The 13,821-nt window shown below is 52.1% G+C and overlaps 1 protein-coding gene across 2 annotated transcripts in view; it reads right to left on the reverse strand.

Annotated features, from left to right (window-relative positions):
* Nucleotides 1–8,739: 8,739 nt before the first annotated feature.
* Nucleotides 8,740–13,821, reverse strand: part of LOC111145168 (discs large MAGUK scaffold protein 5) — a 118,557-nt gene continuing 113,475 nt past the window's right edge. For both annotated transcript variants that reach the window (XM_022499872.1, XM_022499871.1), the window contains 3 exons: nt 12,900–13,009; nt 12,146–12,255; nt 8,740–10,497 (listed from right to left, as the gene is read on the reverse strand). In XM_022499872.1, the coding sequence (XP_022355580.1) occupies nt 10,394–10,497; nt 12,146–12,255; nt 12,900–13,009 (324 nt within the window). In that variant the 3' untranslated portion in view covers nt 8,740–10,393. The remainder of the gene's footprint in view (nt 10,498–12,145; nt 12,256–12,899; nt 13,010–13,821) is intronic.

Raw genomic sequence — 13,821 nt, forward strand, 5'->3', positions numbered from 1 at the left:
TAAAAAGGAATTTTAACCCTGAAAAAAACGTCGAGTCCAGAGCCTAGGAAAGGCAGCTGAGAGGATGCCTGCCACAGAGTAGGTGTTCCCGTGGAGGCACACACGGCACGTGACCCGCCTTTTCTTCTTTCAGGTCAGGTCACGATCCACAGCACACCCTAAAAGCAGCACCCCACCCTTGCTAGAGGGCCACCAACCTCCATCGCTCGGGCCCAGTGCACCACCCTTTTCCTCCCTGGACAGCATCACATACTCTCTCACTTCCTGGGACCTAAGAACAACAGTTGGTGTCCCTTTCTCCAAGTTCCTCCATTGATGTTTCAAGGTCCGAGCCGAAACCAGGGACGCAGGACATTCTGCAAGGATCGAGGGGGTGAGGCAAGACGGCCACTCTCACTTGTTGAATTCCAGCAGAAAACCTCCAGCCCTGAGGACCCCGGGGTACGCAGGGCTCTTTCAAGCACAGAAACCGCTACCCATAAACCCTAAAGCAGGGGTTTATCCGAAAGTGTGGGCCCAAAGCAGAGCCTCCAGTCTGGCTTGACACAAAACACTGTAAACGTTTTTCTTTCTTTTTAAACCATCCCTGTTCTCAACTGCCTAAGAGAAACAGGACATGGTGGTAGCTAATACAGCCTCAGGGCTCGCCCCCTTTGCACACTTCTCCTTCACCCCAAACCTCTATGGCCACCTCTGGCCTTTCCCCAGGGGCTGTGTGGCATTTTAGCAGAGCCTTCTCTGTCAGGGAAACAGGATCTGTGTGGCGGGATGTGAATCTTGTGCGCCCTTCCCATCGGCTTCTCCTTGCCTGCCCCAAGGCTACCTGTCTGAGGGCACTCTGCACTTCCGGTCCCAAGTGGAACAGCCCCATTTGCTACCACACCGGAGTGTGCATTAGAGAGCGACAGGCCACACCAGCGCTTTGGGTTCTGTGGGGACAAGCAGGATACGGAGCACTCTGTGCGTGCTCCTTCGGGACGGTGCGGGGGGAGACGTCACATTTGTTTAGCTGGTATCTGCCTCTCAAAGCCACAAACTGATGAAAATATGTCCTCTTTCTGGGGTGAGGAGTAGAATGACCCTCAAATGAGACCTCTCATGTATAAAAATATACATTTTTAGATCTTTTCTACGTTTAAAGCAAACAAAACAAAAACCTCCAGGAAGCTCTGATCATCAAATCCTTCCAGAGAGAGGTCTTCTAAATCAAGGGGGCCCTTTCCGTCCCACCCGCTGAAATCCTGGAATCCTTTACCGGTCCCTGCCCACCTCAGCACCGATGTGTTGTTTCCTGCCACGGACCGTCCTGTATCCTAGGGGGTCATGAGGCCTGCAGTGGGGAAACCCACAGCAAGGAGTCCAAGAAGCCCTTTCGGGCCCTCAGACGGGCCAGCTTACAACAAGGGGACACAGCCCTCCCCTGCTGCGGGCCTCCTGCTTTTCATCCCTGCGTTTCCCCCTCATAGCCTGGTTGTCTACCAGGTTGTCAGGTTGACTACCTGAACGCGCTTGAGGCACTGAGTGTACCTGGAGGATGTCTTCAGCGTCGGAGCCCACATGTTGGATGATCCTGGCGGCTAATGTAGTAACAAGCCTGAGCACTGTGACCGGTGCCCTTTCTAGGAAAGTTCCTGGCGTCCTTTCGAGAGCTTTGAACCCAGCACATGAGGGTGTGTGCTCTATCACCAACTGGCTGCTATGGGGACATCAGAAAATCTTTCGGTTGAGAGTTTAACCCCTGTGGGGTACCTGACGTAACCAACTGTGGGCCTTCTTACCCTCTGCTACTGCAGCAGGGAAGGCTGGGTGTCCACTGCCCCTCGGGGGCTGCATTCCCAACGCTGGTCTTGATACCCACCGACAGTGCTGGCTGCCGTTGTCTGGGCACGTTCAGACATGTCTTGACTTGCTCAGCTAGCTCCTTTCCTGAGGCCTTGAACGGCCTCGTGATGACAGCCAACACAAGGATCCAACCCAGGGCTGCACGCCAACCCAGTCAGGGTGTGGGGCAGAGCTGTAAATGACCAGATCGACGACTCGGTCAGTTCCTTCTTACGGACAGACACCACAAAGGCCTGCGACCTCTTCGAACGTGATCGGCGCTGGCAAGTATCCGCAGATCCAAGCACGCCACAGTGGACCAGGGACACACATGCGTATGGACACCACTTGGACTGCAGTCATCTGTCCTCCTGAGCTCCCCTCCTGGGGCAGAGTGGTTGCTGCTCCCACTTCTGCTGGTCAAGTAGCTGGATGATGAGCGGTAACCCCTGACCTCCTGTGAATACCACCATTGTCAAGAGCATCACAGGAGCCCTATATGCTGCAGCATGGGAACTCGAGCCCGCCATCACAGAATAAAGCACCACTATGGCAGGGAGGCCAACATGTTCCTGTCCCCCCGGCACCTGGGCCCTCCTCCTCGGACTGTTGGGGAAACAAGTGAGCAGCCCACACAAGACCCAGAGAAGTTCTGATGGGTCCCTCCATGTTCTTCTGCATCTGTAGGCATTTTGATTGGCTCCTTCCCTGCGTTCTTAAAGGCAAATTACCTGGGCTTTGACCTGAAATAAGGAGCCTGCTTTCTTGGACACACACCTTTCAGATTCAACTCTGAGATTTTTGGTTTTAAATAACTGTATTCCCTGCAAATGAAGATGACCTCAAGCAGCGGCCTCTTGGAGAATGACTGGCTTAGCCTAGCCTCTGTAACATGTACACATTGTTTAGAACGCCATTAAAAATGTAATTTAAAAAAATACACTGATTTCTTAGAAAGGGACTTATTTAGAAATTATAAAATGTTATCAAAAATAATAAGTTTCAAACACGGAAATATAAAAACAAGTTACTGTACTTCAACAGAAAGGTCAACTTGTCAAATGCCAAAGTGAAACGTACATTACCTTCATTCTAAGTATTAGCAGATCATCTTAAAATATAAGCCGTTTGTCAAAACAGAGACAGACATTTCCAGCAATACTGTGCAATTTTAGAGTTATCGTTTGTATTATTTTCATAGAGAACGAACACTAGCATGCACCGTTGCTGAACTCGGAGGACCTTCTGATTCTTTTTTATCATTACATGTTCTTGGATGTACGCCAGACGCCAGCCACGTGCCACCACGTGCTACAGAGCCCTCCCATCTGCAGGTGGGCCCTGGGGGGCCTGCCAGGCCTTTTACATCCTCACACTTAGTTCTCAGAATCTCTGTCCATTTTCCATGGACTCAGGCACGCATTAAGTACCTTGGATGGTTCACGTCCCCAGCATGGGTGGCATCTGTGCGGAGATAGAGAGCAACTCCAAAATAAGCAAAAGTCTGCTTTTATCCCAAGGTAACACAGTGCAAGAAAAGGTCATAGGGAATTGCCTGCAACTGCCTAAAGCCTGAGTGTATTTATCTGGGAAGAACAAACTCCACTTAGAAGATAAATTAAGTTTATTTTTAAAAAGTCTATAAACAACAACAAACTTAATCCGAATGCCCATTTGTGGGGAACTGGTTAAGTAAATGATTGGCAAATGCCCCAGTGAGGGGTGCCTGGGTGGCTCAGTGGGTTAAAGCCTCTGCCTTCGGCTCAGGTCATGATCCCAGGGTCCTGGGATCGAGCCCCTCATCGGGCTCTCTGCTTAGCAGGGAGCCTGCTTCCTTCTCTCTCTCTGCCTGCCTCTCTGCCTACTTGTGATCTCTGTCTGTCAAATAAATAAATATTTTGTTTAAAAAAGTTAAAAAAAAAAATGAACATACCCTGTGTATGTGTTGAATACCCAGTGGTACTTCTGGAATTCTTCTTAAAAAAAAAAAAAAAAAAACCCCCAGTGATTTTTTTTTTTTTTTTTTTTTTTTTTTGATGTCACAACTTGCCCAGTTACTCAAACACAAGGCATTGCTGTGAAGGTATTTCCCATTTCCATGAAAGCCCCTAATCAGCTGACATTAAGAGCAGGGGAGTATCCTGGATAATGTGGGTGAGCCTGATTCAATCAGTCGAAAGACCTTAGAAGCAGAAGCCTGGAAAGGCCTGGACAGGTGAAACCTCACTGGAAAAGGGAAGAAACTGCACGTGTGGACACAGCTTCGGCTCTCCTGTGGAGTTCCACCTGACCACTCTTCCCTCTGTTGGTCCATGCCAGGAAGCCCCACCTCCCCTGGGACCTTTGGGCGGAACTCCCAGCCCTGAGGACCTTATTATGCCCAGTAGCCAGTACTCCCACTCACAGAAGTCCATTGCTTGAAACGGATTTCTGAAGTTAAACACATATCATACTGGTTCCTACTGGCCCTGCCTCTCTGGTGAAGGTCTGATGAACATACCAACTGGCAGAGGGCACGGCCACTGAAGGAATGAGTATGCGTTTTAGGTCCTTCCAAGCCCCCGGTGAGAGTAAAAACGAAAGTAAAGGACATGAAAAGGTGTGAGCCTTACTTCTGGGATAAAAAAACAAACAAAAAACAAAAAACCACAACAGAATGATACATAAGCTTAATTTTGTTCCTCTATCAAGCCCTCATTAAAGCAAAATAAATATTGGAAAAGGATTTCTTTTAAAAAGAGAAAAATCTGGGGCGCCTGGGTGGCTCAGTGGGTTAAGCCTCTGCCTTTGGCTCAGGTCATGATCTCAGGGTCCTGGGATCGAGCCCCGCATCGGGCTCTCTGCTCAGCGGGGAGCCTGCTTCCTCCTCTCTCTCTCTCTGCCTGCCTCTCTGCCTACTTGTGATCTCTGTCAAATAAATAAATAAAATCTTTAAAAAATAAAAAAATAAAAAAAAATAAAAAGAGAAAAATCTGGAAACCTGGGGAGGGCAGAGGAACAGCCACCACAAAATCACTTTAGAACATGAACAGGAGATGGACCAGTGGCAAGTTATGTAGCTGAGCTGAGCATGCCGAATCCTAAAACAACTTGAGAAAGCAAGGAATCTTTGAATGGAAGGAACTGAGGCATTGTTCCTTCTAGAACTCGGGGTGGAGAGGATGGCTTAAATGAATCAGGAAGACCAAAAGAGACCCAAGTTCCGGGGCTCCTGCATTTCCCTCAACTCGGCAGATGTCAGGGAAGTTTTCACCTTGGAGAGTGTAAGAGAACTTTCTGGACAGACCAGAGGATTGGTGCCACACTGAAAACAAAGTGGCTGAGTGCTGCCACCATATTGAATGCTGACTGTAGAGTGCCAGCCTTTCCCCCACGATGGCTGTGCACATGCTGCCAGGCCAACCCTTCTACTAGTCAGGGCCCGAAGAACTCCTCAGGGGAATCTGAGACACCAGAGGTCCAACCCTCTGAGACCAAGACAAATGGTGGGGGCGGGGAATGAAGAAATTAGATTCACGAGAAAAGGATAAAGGAAAAAACTATCTTCAGATAAAACATCATACCCATGAGACAAATACAGAATGACACAAAGATGGTCATTCAGAAAATAAAGAGTTCTTGGAAATTAAAGATATGATAGAGTTCTCAAAGGTTAGAACTCCCTAGAAGGGACTGAAAGGAGATGTTGAGGGGATCTCCATGAAAGAATGGCGAAATGACAAAATGATGCTGACAGGTCAAAAATGGAGGGACCCAGGCCAGCATGTCCGACACATGAACAACCAAAGCTCCAAGAAGAGGGACGAAGCCCCCACGGCAGCTGTCGGCAGATGCAGGCCTTATTATCTAGGCTCTTGGCATCAACGCACTCCCTCCCCAGCCTCCCGACCTGAGGGTAGCAATCCGTAGACAGTGGTGCATACAGATTGCTACTTCTTTTTAATCCAGAACTTTTCAAGAAGACAGTGTTAGAAGAAGGTAAACCGAGTCACCCTCCCAGGGAGAAAGAATTCCCATCATGAATTGACCCTTCCCCCTTACAAGCGGCAAAAGGGGCAGTGGTCCATCAACAGAGAGGAGAGCCAAAGAAATGGTGAAAATCCCTAGGAAATGCTCAGGAGAGCAGAGGAGAGGTGTGAGCACGAGAGCTGCGACCAGACTTCATGGACAAGGAGTCTGCTTGGGGCAGGACCTCAAGACAGAGACGTGAAGGGCTATTCACACAGTGCCTGTCTTCGCTGGCTGAGCTAAGGGAAGACCATCCAGCGGTCCTGGTGCACATTCTCATTTCCACTCAGCTTCTCTTGACGTGAGCTGCCAAGCGTCCTGCCCTCCAGACCAGCATTCCATCCCACAGATGGCGTCTCTGACTTCCCAGCAGAGTCCAGTGGACGGTGGTGGTCAGCCTGCCAACGGACAACAGCAGCCCAAGCCCTCCGGCCACGTTTCCACCAGACAGTGAGGACGTGGTGTGTGGAGGCCCCGATACCCCCCAGGACCCATTCCAGTCCTCGCTCGCAGACTTCCCCAGAAGGGGCTCTGGTAAATCCCCCAGGACGCCGAGGTTCACCTGGACCCAGAGATTGCGAGGCTGTTTCTGGCCAACTTCCCCTAATAGTGGCCATTCTGTTCTCTCCCCACGCAGCTCAGTTTGTGCTTGATGCCAGGTGTTGCCAAAACTCAATGCTCTACTGTTTCACAGTATCTCCATTGGGGTTAAAAACAAGAAAGTGAGGCAATTATTGAACCACAAATCAGCGCAGTACTCACTTTGGTGGAAAGGTAGAGAATTTTACCCCACTGGGCATAAGAGGTCCTCTAAGGGACGGATACACTGCCCATTTATGACTGTTTAGAATGTACAGTCACATTGTACATGATTTTCTGTACGCAGGACACATTTCACAGTTAAAATTACACATATAATTGACACATTTTACATATTATATAATAATAACATAGATATGATCATATATCATGTATGATGAATATATATATTCATATACTAGCAAAGAGAACTTAAGGGGGAGCCATCAGAGGCCAGAAACCATACTCAGAAAGGTACGAGCTGAGGCAGATACGAACAGATGAGATAAGGTCGCTGGAACCTGCACGTGCGCACGCCAACAGCAGGGGGCGGCAAAGGCCCAGCTGTCCAGGATCCAGCCTCACAGCCCTGCTCCCTGTGAGACCATGGAGGCCCCAGGCTCCCTGTGAGCGTATGCCCACTCGGGGGCAGCCCTGCAGTTGCTTGCATTTCTGTCCGGCCTGGGTATCTGATCCAGGTGGTGCACTGCCCTGTCCATCCAGGGTGGCAGCAGCGCAGCTCTCTTGCCCCAGCGCCTTTGTTCTGGCCAAGGACAGGCCGGAGACTCTGGGCCAGTGCTTGGCTCCTAGTCCCGGCCCCTTTGGTTTCCACTCCTCCGCATGAGGTGTCCAAGGGCTCCTCCAGCCTCCGGAAAGGCTCCCCAGAGCAGGGGTTCTGCTAAAGTCCCATTCGCCACCCCATCCTAGATGTCAGTATGGGAAAGGGCCTTAGAGATGATCTAGTCTGCACTGCCTTCAAAGGCCAGGTGCTGAGGCCACCAGTACGATCTGTCCAAGGCCTCGTGGCTGGAACCAAAAGTTCCCTCTGCCTTTCCAGGAGGAGCTGAGCCTGCACAAGACAGACACCAACTTGGGGCCGAGACCTATCTGCCTGTGCACCCCTCCCCGCTTCCCCAGTCTCGGCAAGCCTTGGAGACGAGCGTGAATTCCCTCAGTGGAGCACTGGTGATCTCAGCAACTTAGCTGGCCTCCATTTTTAAGAGACAGTGTTTTTTTCCCCTCGTAATTATAATCGAAAACCACATTCCCTATAGACAATTTGGAAACTACAGAAAAATCTCCAAGAAGAAATGGTCACTCAAAAAGCCTCATGTGCATATCGTTAAGGGTTCGGCCTCACTGGGCTCTCGAAAAGAACCATTCCTTAAACAAGTAGCCGCCTACCCCCGTTTGCCGTGGGCGACAAAGTCCGTGCAGCAGCTGCCCCCTTGGGTCAGCACTGTCCTTGGGCCGTCGAGGACGTGTGGGCAGCCCCATGGCTGGGCACACGTGGGCAAGAGGGATGTGCCCTGGGCCCCAGCCAGCTGCACCAGCCCACACACCACCACAGTCCCACACAGCACTGTGACTCCCATGGCCACAGGTGACGCCAAGACCACAGGTGCACCATGCTCCCTTACTCAGCCAGAAAGGACTAAGGAGGTACCAACCCCAAGTCTGCCCGCATTGGCCAGGTCACCACAGCAGCATGGGGCTTTTCCAGAACACCATGCCCCCCCACCTCCTCCAGGCAAAAAGAGCAGAGGAAGAGGGCTCTTCCCAGTCCAGGCTTCCTTCCACCCTGGAATTGTAGAGAGTGACCTTGGTATCACAATGTAGCTGCCGTGCCAGGCAAGGCCTTCTTCACTCTGGGGACCCAACCTGGGACTCACCCCCTTGCAGACAAGTCTCTGGTTGAGAACATCAGGGGAACCCTGTGTCCTTCAAATCCCTTACGCTCTTTGCAACCCTGAATATAAGCACCCGTGGGCAGGATCTGAACCTTACATAAATCAGCTGCCTGGCTGCCACCACCATCCACACTATGCTGGACGGATGGAGGGGACAGACAGACACAGGGGAGGTTAGGAGGGGAGGGTAGAGTCAGAGGTGCTGATGCAGCAGGGAAAAGGGGCTCCTGGGGATCATGAGGGCTGGAAAGGACCTCTCACGTCCGCCAGTTGCAGCTACCTGCTACAGAGGGGAGGAAAGTCATCTCACACATTTAGGAATATAAGAGAGCCGAGGGGTGGGGAACTGATGGAAAACCAAAAGACCGCTATCTCCATGACAACCAGTTACAGAAATTGACCTTTATTTATTGTACTAAAGTCTGTTTAACTTTTGATACAAAGTAAGGTTTTAGTACAGAAAATCCCAGTCTGTCAGAACAGTACCTGTGCACACTGTACCGTCACAGTCCCGCTCGGGCTGCCGCTTGCAGGAACAGCCCTCGGGCACTGAGGAGGGCCTCAGCCCACCATCCGTCCCGCTTGTCTGAGCTAGAAGAAGGCGCGTACCTGTGAGACCAAGGGCAGCACTGAGGACTGACACGTGTCTCTTTGAACAACTGTGCAAGAAAATAGATCCCTTTTTTAAAAATGTCAGTTTGGCTAAACTACAATCTACTGTCTAGAATTACAAAGAATAAAATGAAATCAAAGATTTCTTGCTAGCAAAATGAAATGTTAAGAACAGTATTAAAATATAGGTCCTACCCCAGTGACGCTTACACGGAGCCCAGTACAGTACCTATTATTAATAGGACGCACAGTTTAAGGAGGAACCACATCAAATCTTCAGCCAGAGACATCCAGCATCAGAAGTGCAAACAAAACAAAACAAAACAAGAACCCAAAAACAAAAACCCCAAAGACGCCCTCATGGGGTCCTATTTCTGCCGGGAGTGCTGTCACCGGGACTAAGAGGACCCCCAGCTTCTCTCTACATGTCCGACAGTGAGGACACTCCTCGCTATGCTTCATCTAAGAGCTCTCGGTTCCAAGTCTGAGACATGAGTGTCTTCCTATCAAGAGAGCTGATGTACCTGCCTCAGCCTATGGAGTTTAAGAATTACCCTGCAAAAATTGCACTGATAAAGCGGTCATTATTTACAGAACCTAAAGAGGACCCAGTGGCACGTGCCAGCCCTCGGTTTACATCCCGCCCGGAACCACAGCGTGGCGGCGAGCCCAGGGAGCCCAGATGGCCCAGGGAGAAGGCAGACGTAACGATCGCAGACAGAGAAGAAATGAGAGGACACGGAAGGGGGGATAGAAAGCCTGAGCGACAAGCTTGCGCGACGCCAAAATGGCCTTCCTGGTGCAGGAAGGGAGAACACAGCCGCTGGTGCCTCAGCCCCACAAAGGCACTGGTCCTGTGGCCACCACGTCTGAGCCCCTGCAGTCGCCATGTCCTTCCAGGAGAGGTGCCGCTGAAGAGCAGGAAGTTTGTCGAAGCTCTGGTCCCACCGACGAGAACCTTCCAGAGCAACGCGGCCACCGCTGAGGTTCCAGAGTCATTTTGCTGAAAGCAGGAACAAAATGCAACACCAAAACAACACGGGAGGGTGACGGGGTGGGGGGCAGGGCTGGGCACCGACAGCATGGGGCCGTTCAAGTAAACATAAACAACCAATACTTAGAAAAGGCTTGTAAACTTGTGATCTGAAAGGTTCTCTGCAGCATCTCTGATCGGCTGGCTAAGGAAAGGGTGGTGTTGAACCCCTCTATCAAAAGTCTTTTGTGTTTTTTACTTTGTCTTAAAGCACATGTGTGAGAGGAACACAGTCTTCGGGCTGGGGCCCGGATCCCGGTCCCCTGTGGCCCTCGGTCTACAGAGGAGGTGTTTCTGGAGTCCGTGTGCGTGGATCCTTCCCTTGCGTGCTGATATACAGATAGACGTGTACTTTGCAACCACTGAGCAGGAGCTGGGCCAGGCGTGCACGTGGGCAGCCAAGCCACAGCCACCCCCAGCATGCCTTCTTCTACAGTGGACAGGCTGGAATCCACAGGACTTTACTTTGTTCCTGATTGACCATTGCCAAGATCTGAGTGCAAATGCTCGACAGGGCTCCTCCCTGGACGACCCCTGCAAAAGAGCCCCCAAACACACACATCATTGAGCTCAGAGCCAGACCCCGGTTTGAGGCAAAACAATACATCTGTTACTCTTTCTGGTTTTCTGCCTGTTCGGAGCTACTTGGCCTGCCTTCCTCATGCTCTTCCATCAGCAAGAAATTGGGGAAGAAAAAGAAGTAAGAGTTGAGTACAAATAACTCTGGCTTTTTAATCTGTCTCCCTGCTCAGCTGTTCAGTAAGATACTGACAACGTGGGCTCAAATGAAGGCTGGTGTCAAATTTTGCCAGGCTTCGCGGGTGCTTATAACAGGGACGACCAGGATTCGACTGTTGGCATGAGCTGCACGCCCCCCCGCCCCCAGCCCGCACGCCCTGGGATGGGTCTGCCCCATCCTGCAAGGGGGAGTCCGGCACCCTGGAAGGCAGTCTGGGGTTGTGTTGTGATGGTCCAAACAGCAGCTGGAGTCTCCAGGAAACAAGAATGCATGAAAGGTGCTGGGGCATCCCAGAGCCCAGTGAAGAGTCCCGGGCAAGATGACACATCCCCAGCTATGGCCTGGCCCTGCTCTGCAGGCTTTCACCACCACGGGTCCTGGAGACACTAGCCCGGGCTCTCCGTGTGCCCCATGGAACGGTGCCAGTAGACAAAACATGCCTGGCCACTTGCCACAAGGTAGGGACAGGAACAGACAGGGAGCCCTTAGAAACTGCTGTGGAAATGTGCCGAGAGGGGCGCCTGGATGGCTCAGTCGGTTACGTGGCTGCCTTCAGCTCAGAGGGTCCAAGTCCTACAGTGTGCTCCCTGCTCAGCAGGGGGTCTGCTTCTCCCTCTGCCCCTCACCCCACTCACGTGCACTCTCACTCTCTCTCTCTCTCTCAAATAAACTCTTTAAAAATAAATTTTTAAAAAAAGTGCTAAGAATAATTTTATGTTTGTTGAAACAAATAAAAAGTCAAAAGTTTATAAGTTTTAGAGTTTTGAATTTTTCATTTCTCTAGTAAGTGTTAATACATTTGAGTAAATACTGGTTTATGACAGATTAGAAATGAAAACCCACACACGCATACGTAGAAGCTCCAAGCTGGGGTTCTGAGGACAACTGCTTTTGCATGAGAAGCATGAAACGAGATCCTAACAGTCTGCACAAGTGAATTAAAATCACTGCTCCTACCTCAGTGACCCCAGTGTGATTAAGCCCCTACTGATGACTGAGTTTAGCAGAGGGAGGAAGCCACAAGGCATGATGGCAGCCAACAGGCCGGAGCCGTGCTGCCTTCGGTTTGCTGTGCCTCAAAGACGAAAGCTGTCGAGAGTGCAGCTTTTCTTGGCCAAACCTCAGGGCTACACTGGACTGCACTTCACTACCCTTCACAGAAAGTGTGAAGGCCAGCCAGCCACAGCCACCACCACCGGGCCGCCTGCGCGGGACCCCCGGAGCCCTCCCGCACAGCACTGTTGCTGGGAGACAGACCTGCCACTGCTTGGGGAAAAACCTGGGGGACGAGGCCGGGGGGACCTCTCTTGTCAGCCTGTAACACTCCACTCACTGCCCCGCCCCGGCCAGCAGGACAGCTTCGATGCCGGGGACCGCGGCGGCACCGATGGGGCATCCGTCCACGCTGCCTGCTCTTCCTCTCCGGCCCGGAGGCGCACCTACCTGTGAAGTACCGACTGTACTCCTGCTCGATCTTCTGAGCCGTCTCAAACTGCTCTTTGGAATGCCTCTGAGTCACCTTGTCCTTTAGGTAGATGGGGTCTCTCTGCTCCCTGTCGGACATCCAGAGAAGCAGGCTGAGTGTCTTACCTCCCCAGGCCCTCCTCTTTGCTTTGTCTGGAGTAACAGGGCCTTGGTCAACAGGGACCCCCGTAAAGCACAGCGACAGCCTGCGGGCCCCAGGGGGTGCTCTGCATGGTAGGGGGGATGGTGAGTACTCCAGTGCGTGTGTGTGGAAAGCAGCTGGCCCCCAAATGAGGGCACCAGAAGCTTGGAAGCATAGAAAGGCAAAAACGGATGGAGGCCCTGTTCGGTGGTCAGCCCAACCAGCACAGAAACTAGGGCTCAGGGAAAGCCAAGGCTCATCCACGTCCCAAGCCAGCTCCTGGCCGACTGGACCCAGCCAAAGCCACCTAGCTGCTTGTGTCCATGTGAGCCCTAAGCTGAGAGGCAGGAGAAGGAGAGAGAAGGCTGGAATGCCCAGGTAATGATGCAGGAAACCGTGGCAGCAACCGCATAGGGCCAAGGGCCAGTGGGGACGAGGACTGTGCCTGGTTAGCACTGCCTGAGTGAACATGAGACCTTCTGCCCGTCTCCTTCTTCCACGCCCACCCCACGGCCCTGGTGTTTGAGCCAGCAGCCTCACGCCCAGCAAGCCCCCCGAGCCCACCAAGCCCCCGAGGACCCAGTCACCTACTTGATGTGTTTGGCGCTCTTATAGTGGATGAAGATGACGATGGGGTAGATATGCATGTGGTGCAGCCGCTCGATGGCATGGGGGGCGATGTCCAGGAGACAGTGCCGGTTCTAAAGGGGGTGCATGGCCAGTCAGGGCCTGGGGATGGCCCTAAGGACAATGGAGCCCTGCCATAGATGGGACCCCCTCCCGCAAACACTGCTCTACCTCCCTGCATCAATGAGCACATGAGAACCAGTCTAGCATGAAGACCACGTAGGGAACACGGGGAGAGTGTCACCCCAGAAAAGCTCTCCCCGCAAGCTGTCAACTCTGATGGTGGTGACAGCTAGGAGCCAGGGCACAGTAGGGTCTGGATGGCCTGCCTCGCGACTACCTTTCCTGCCTCTGACAAGACACAGGGAGCTTCTTAAGCCCGACCCCAGCCCGGCCTCAGAAACCTCACTGCCGCCAGACTGAGCAAATGAAGATGGGGAGACCCAGTAGGAACTGCCTTGGGGAAGGGGCGTGTGTGTCTGCCTGGCTGTGACTAAAACGTGTCTTGGGGCCCCCTGAGCCTCCAGGTGGAGTGTGAGCCAAAGAAAGACCACAGGCACTCTGCACAGGGTTCTCCTTGATCCCGAAGAGCTCCACTGAGGGAGCCCAGGCACCAGCCGGCTTTCTAACTCCCTGGGGCGCATCCGCACTCCCCGCTGCCAGAAGCCACCTCCCTCATTCGGTGAGGAGCAAAGCCAAGCCTTATGAGGTGAAGTGAGCAGCCCGAGAAGGACAGGGCCTCAGGCGTCCACCCTTGATGGCTGCTTTTCCAATACCCCTTACAGGTTTCCCCACTTTTCCTCACACTCCCCTGCAAACAGACCCAGTACATTCAAGAGCCTAAAGACGCAAGGAAACGATTCTTAACCCTTTCAGGGGCAGGGCC

Source organism: Enhydra lutris, unplaced genomic scaffold (genome assembly GCF_002288905.1).
Source record: "Enhydra lutris kenyoni isolate GAN:26980312 unplaced genomic scaffold, ASM228890v2 scaffoldscaffold12, whole genome shotgun sequence".
Lineage (NCBI taxonomy): Eukaryota > Metazoa > Chordata > Mammalia > Carnivora > Mustelidae > Enhydra > Enhydra lutris.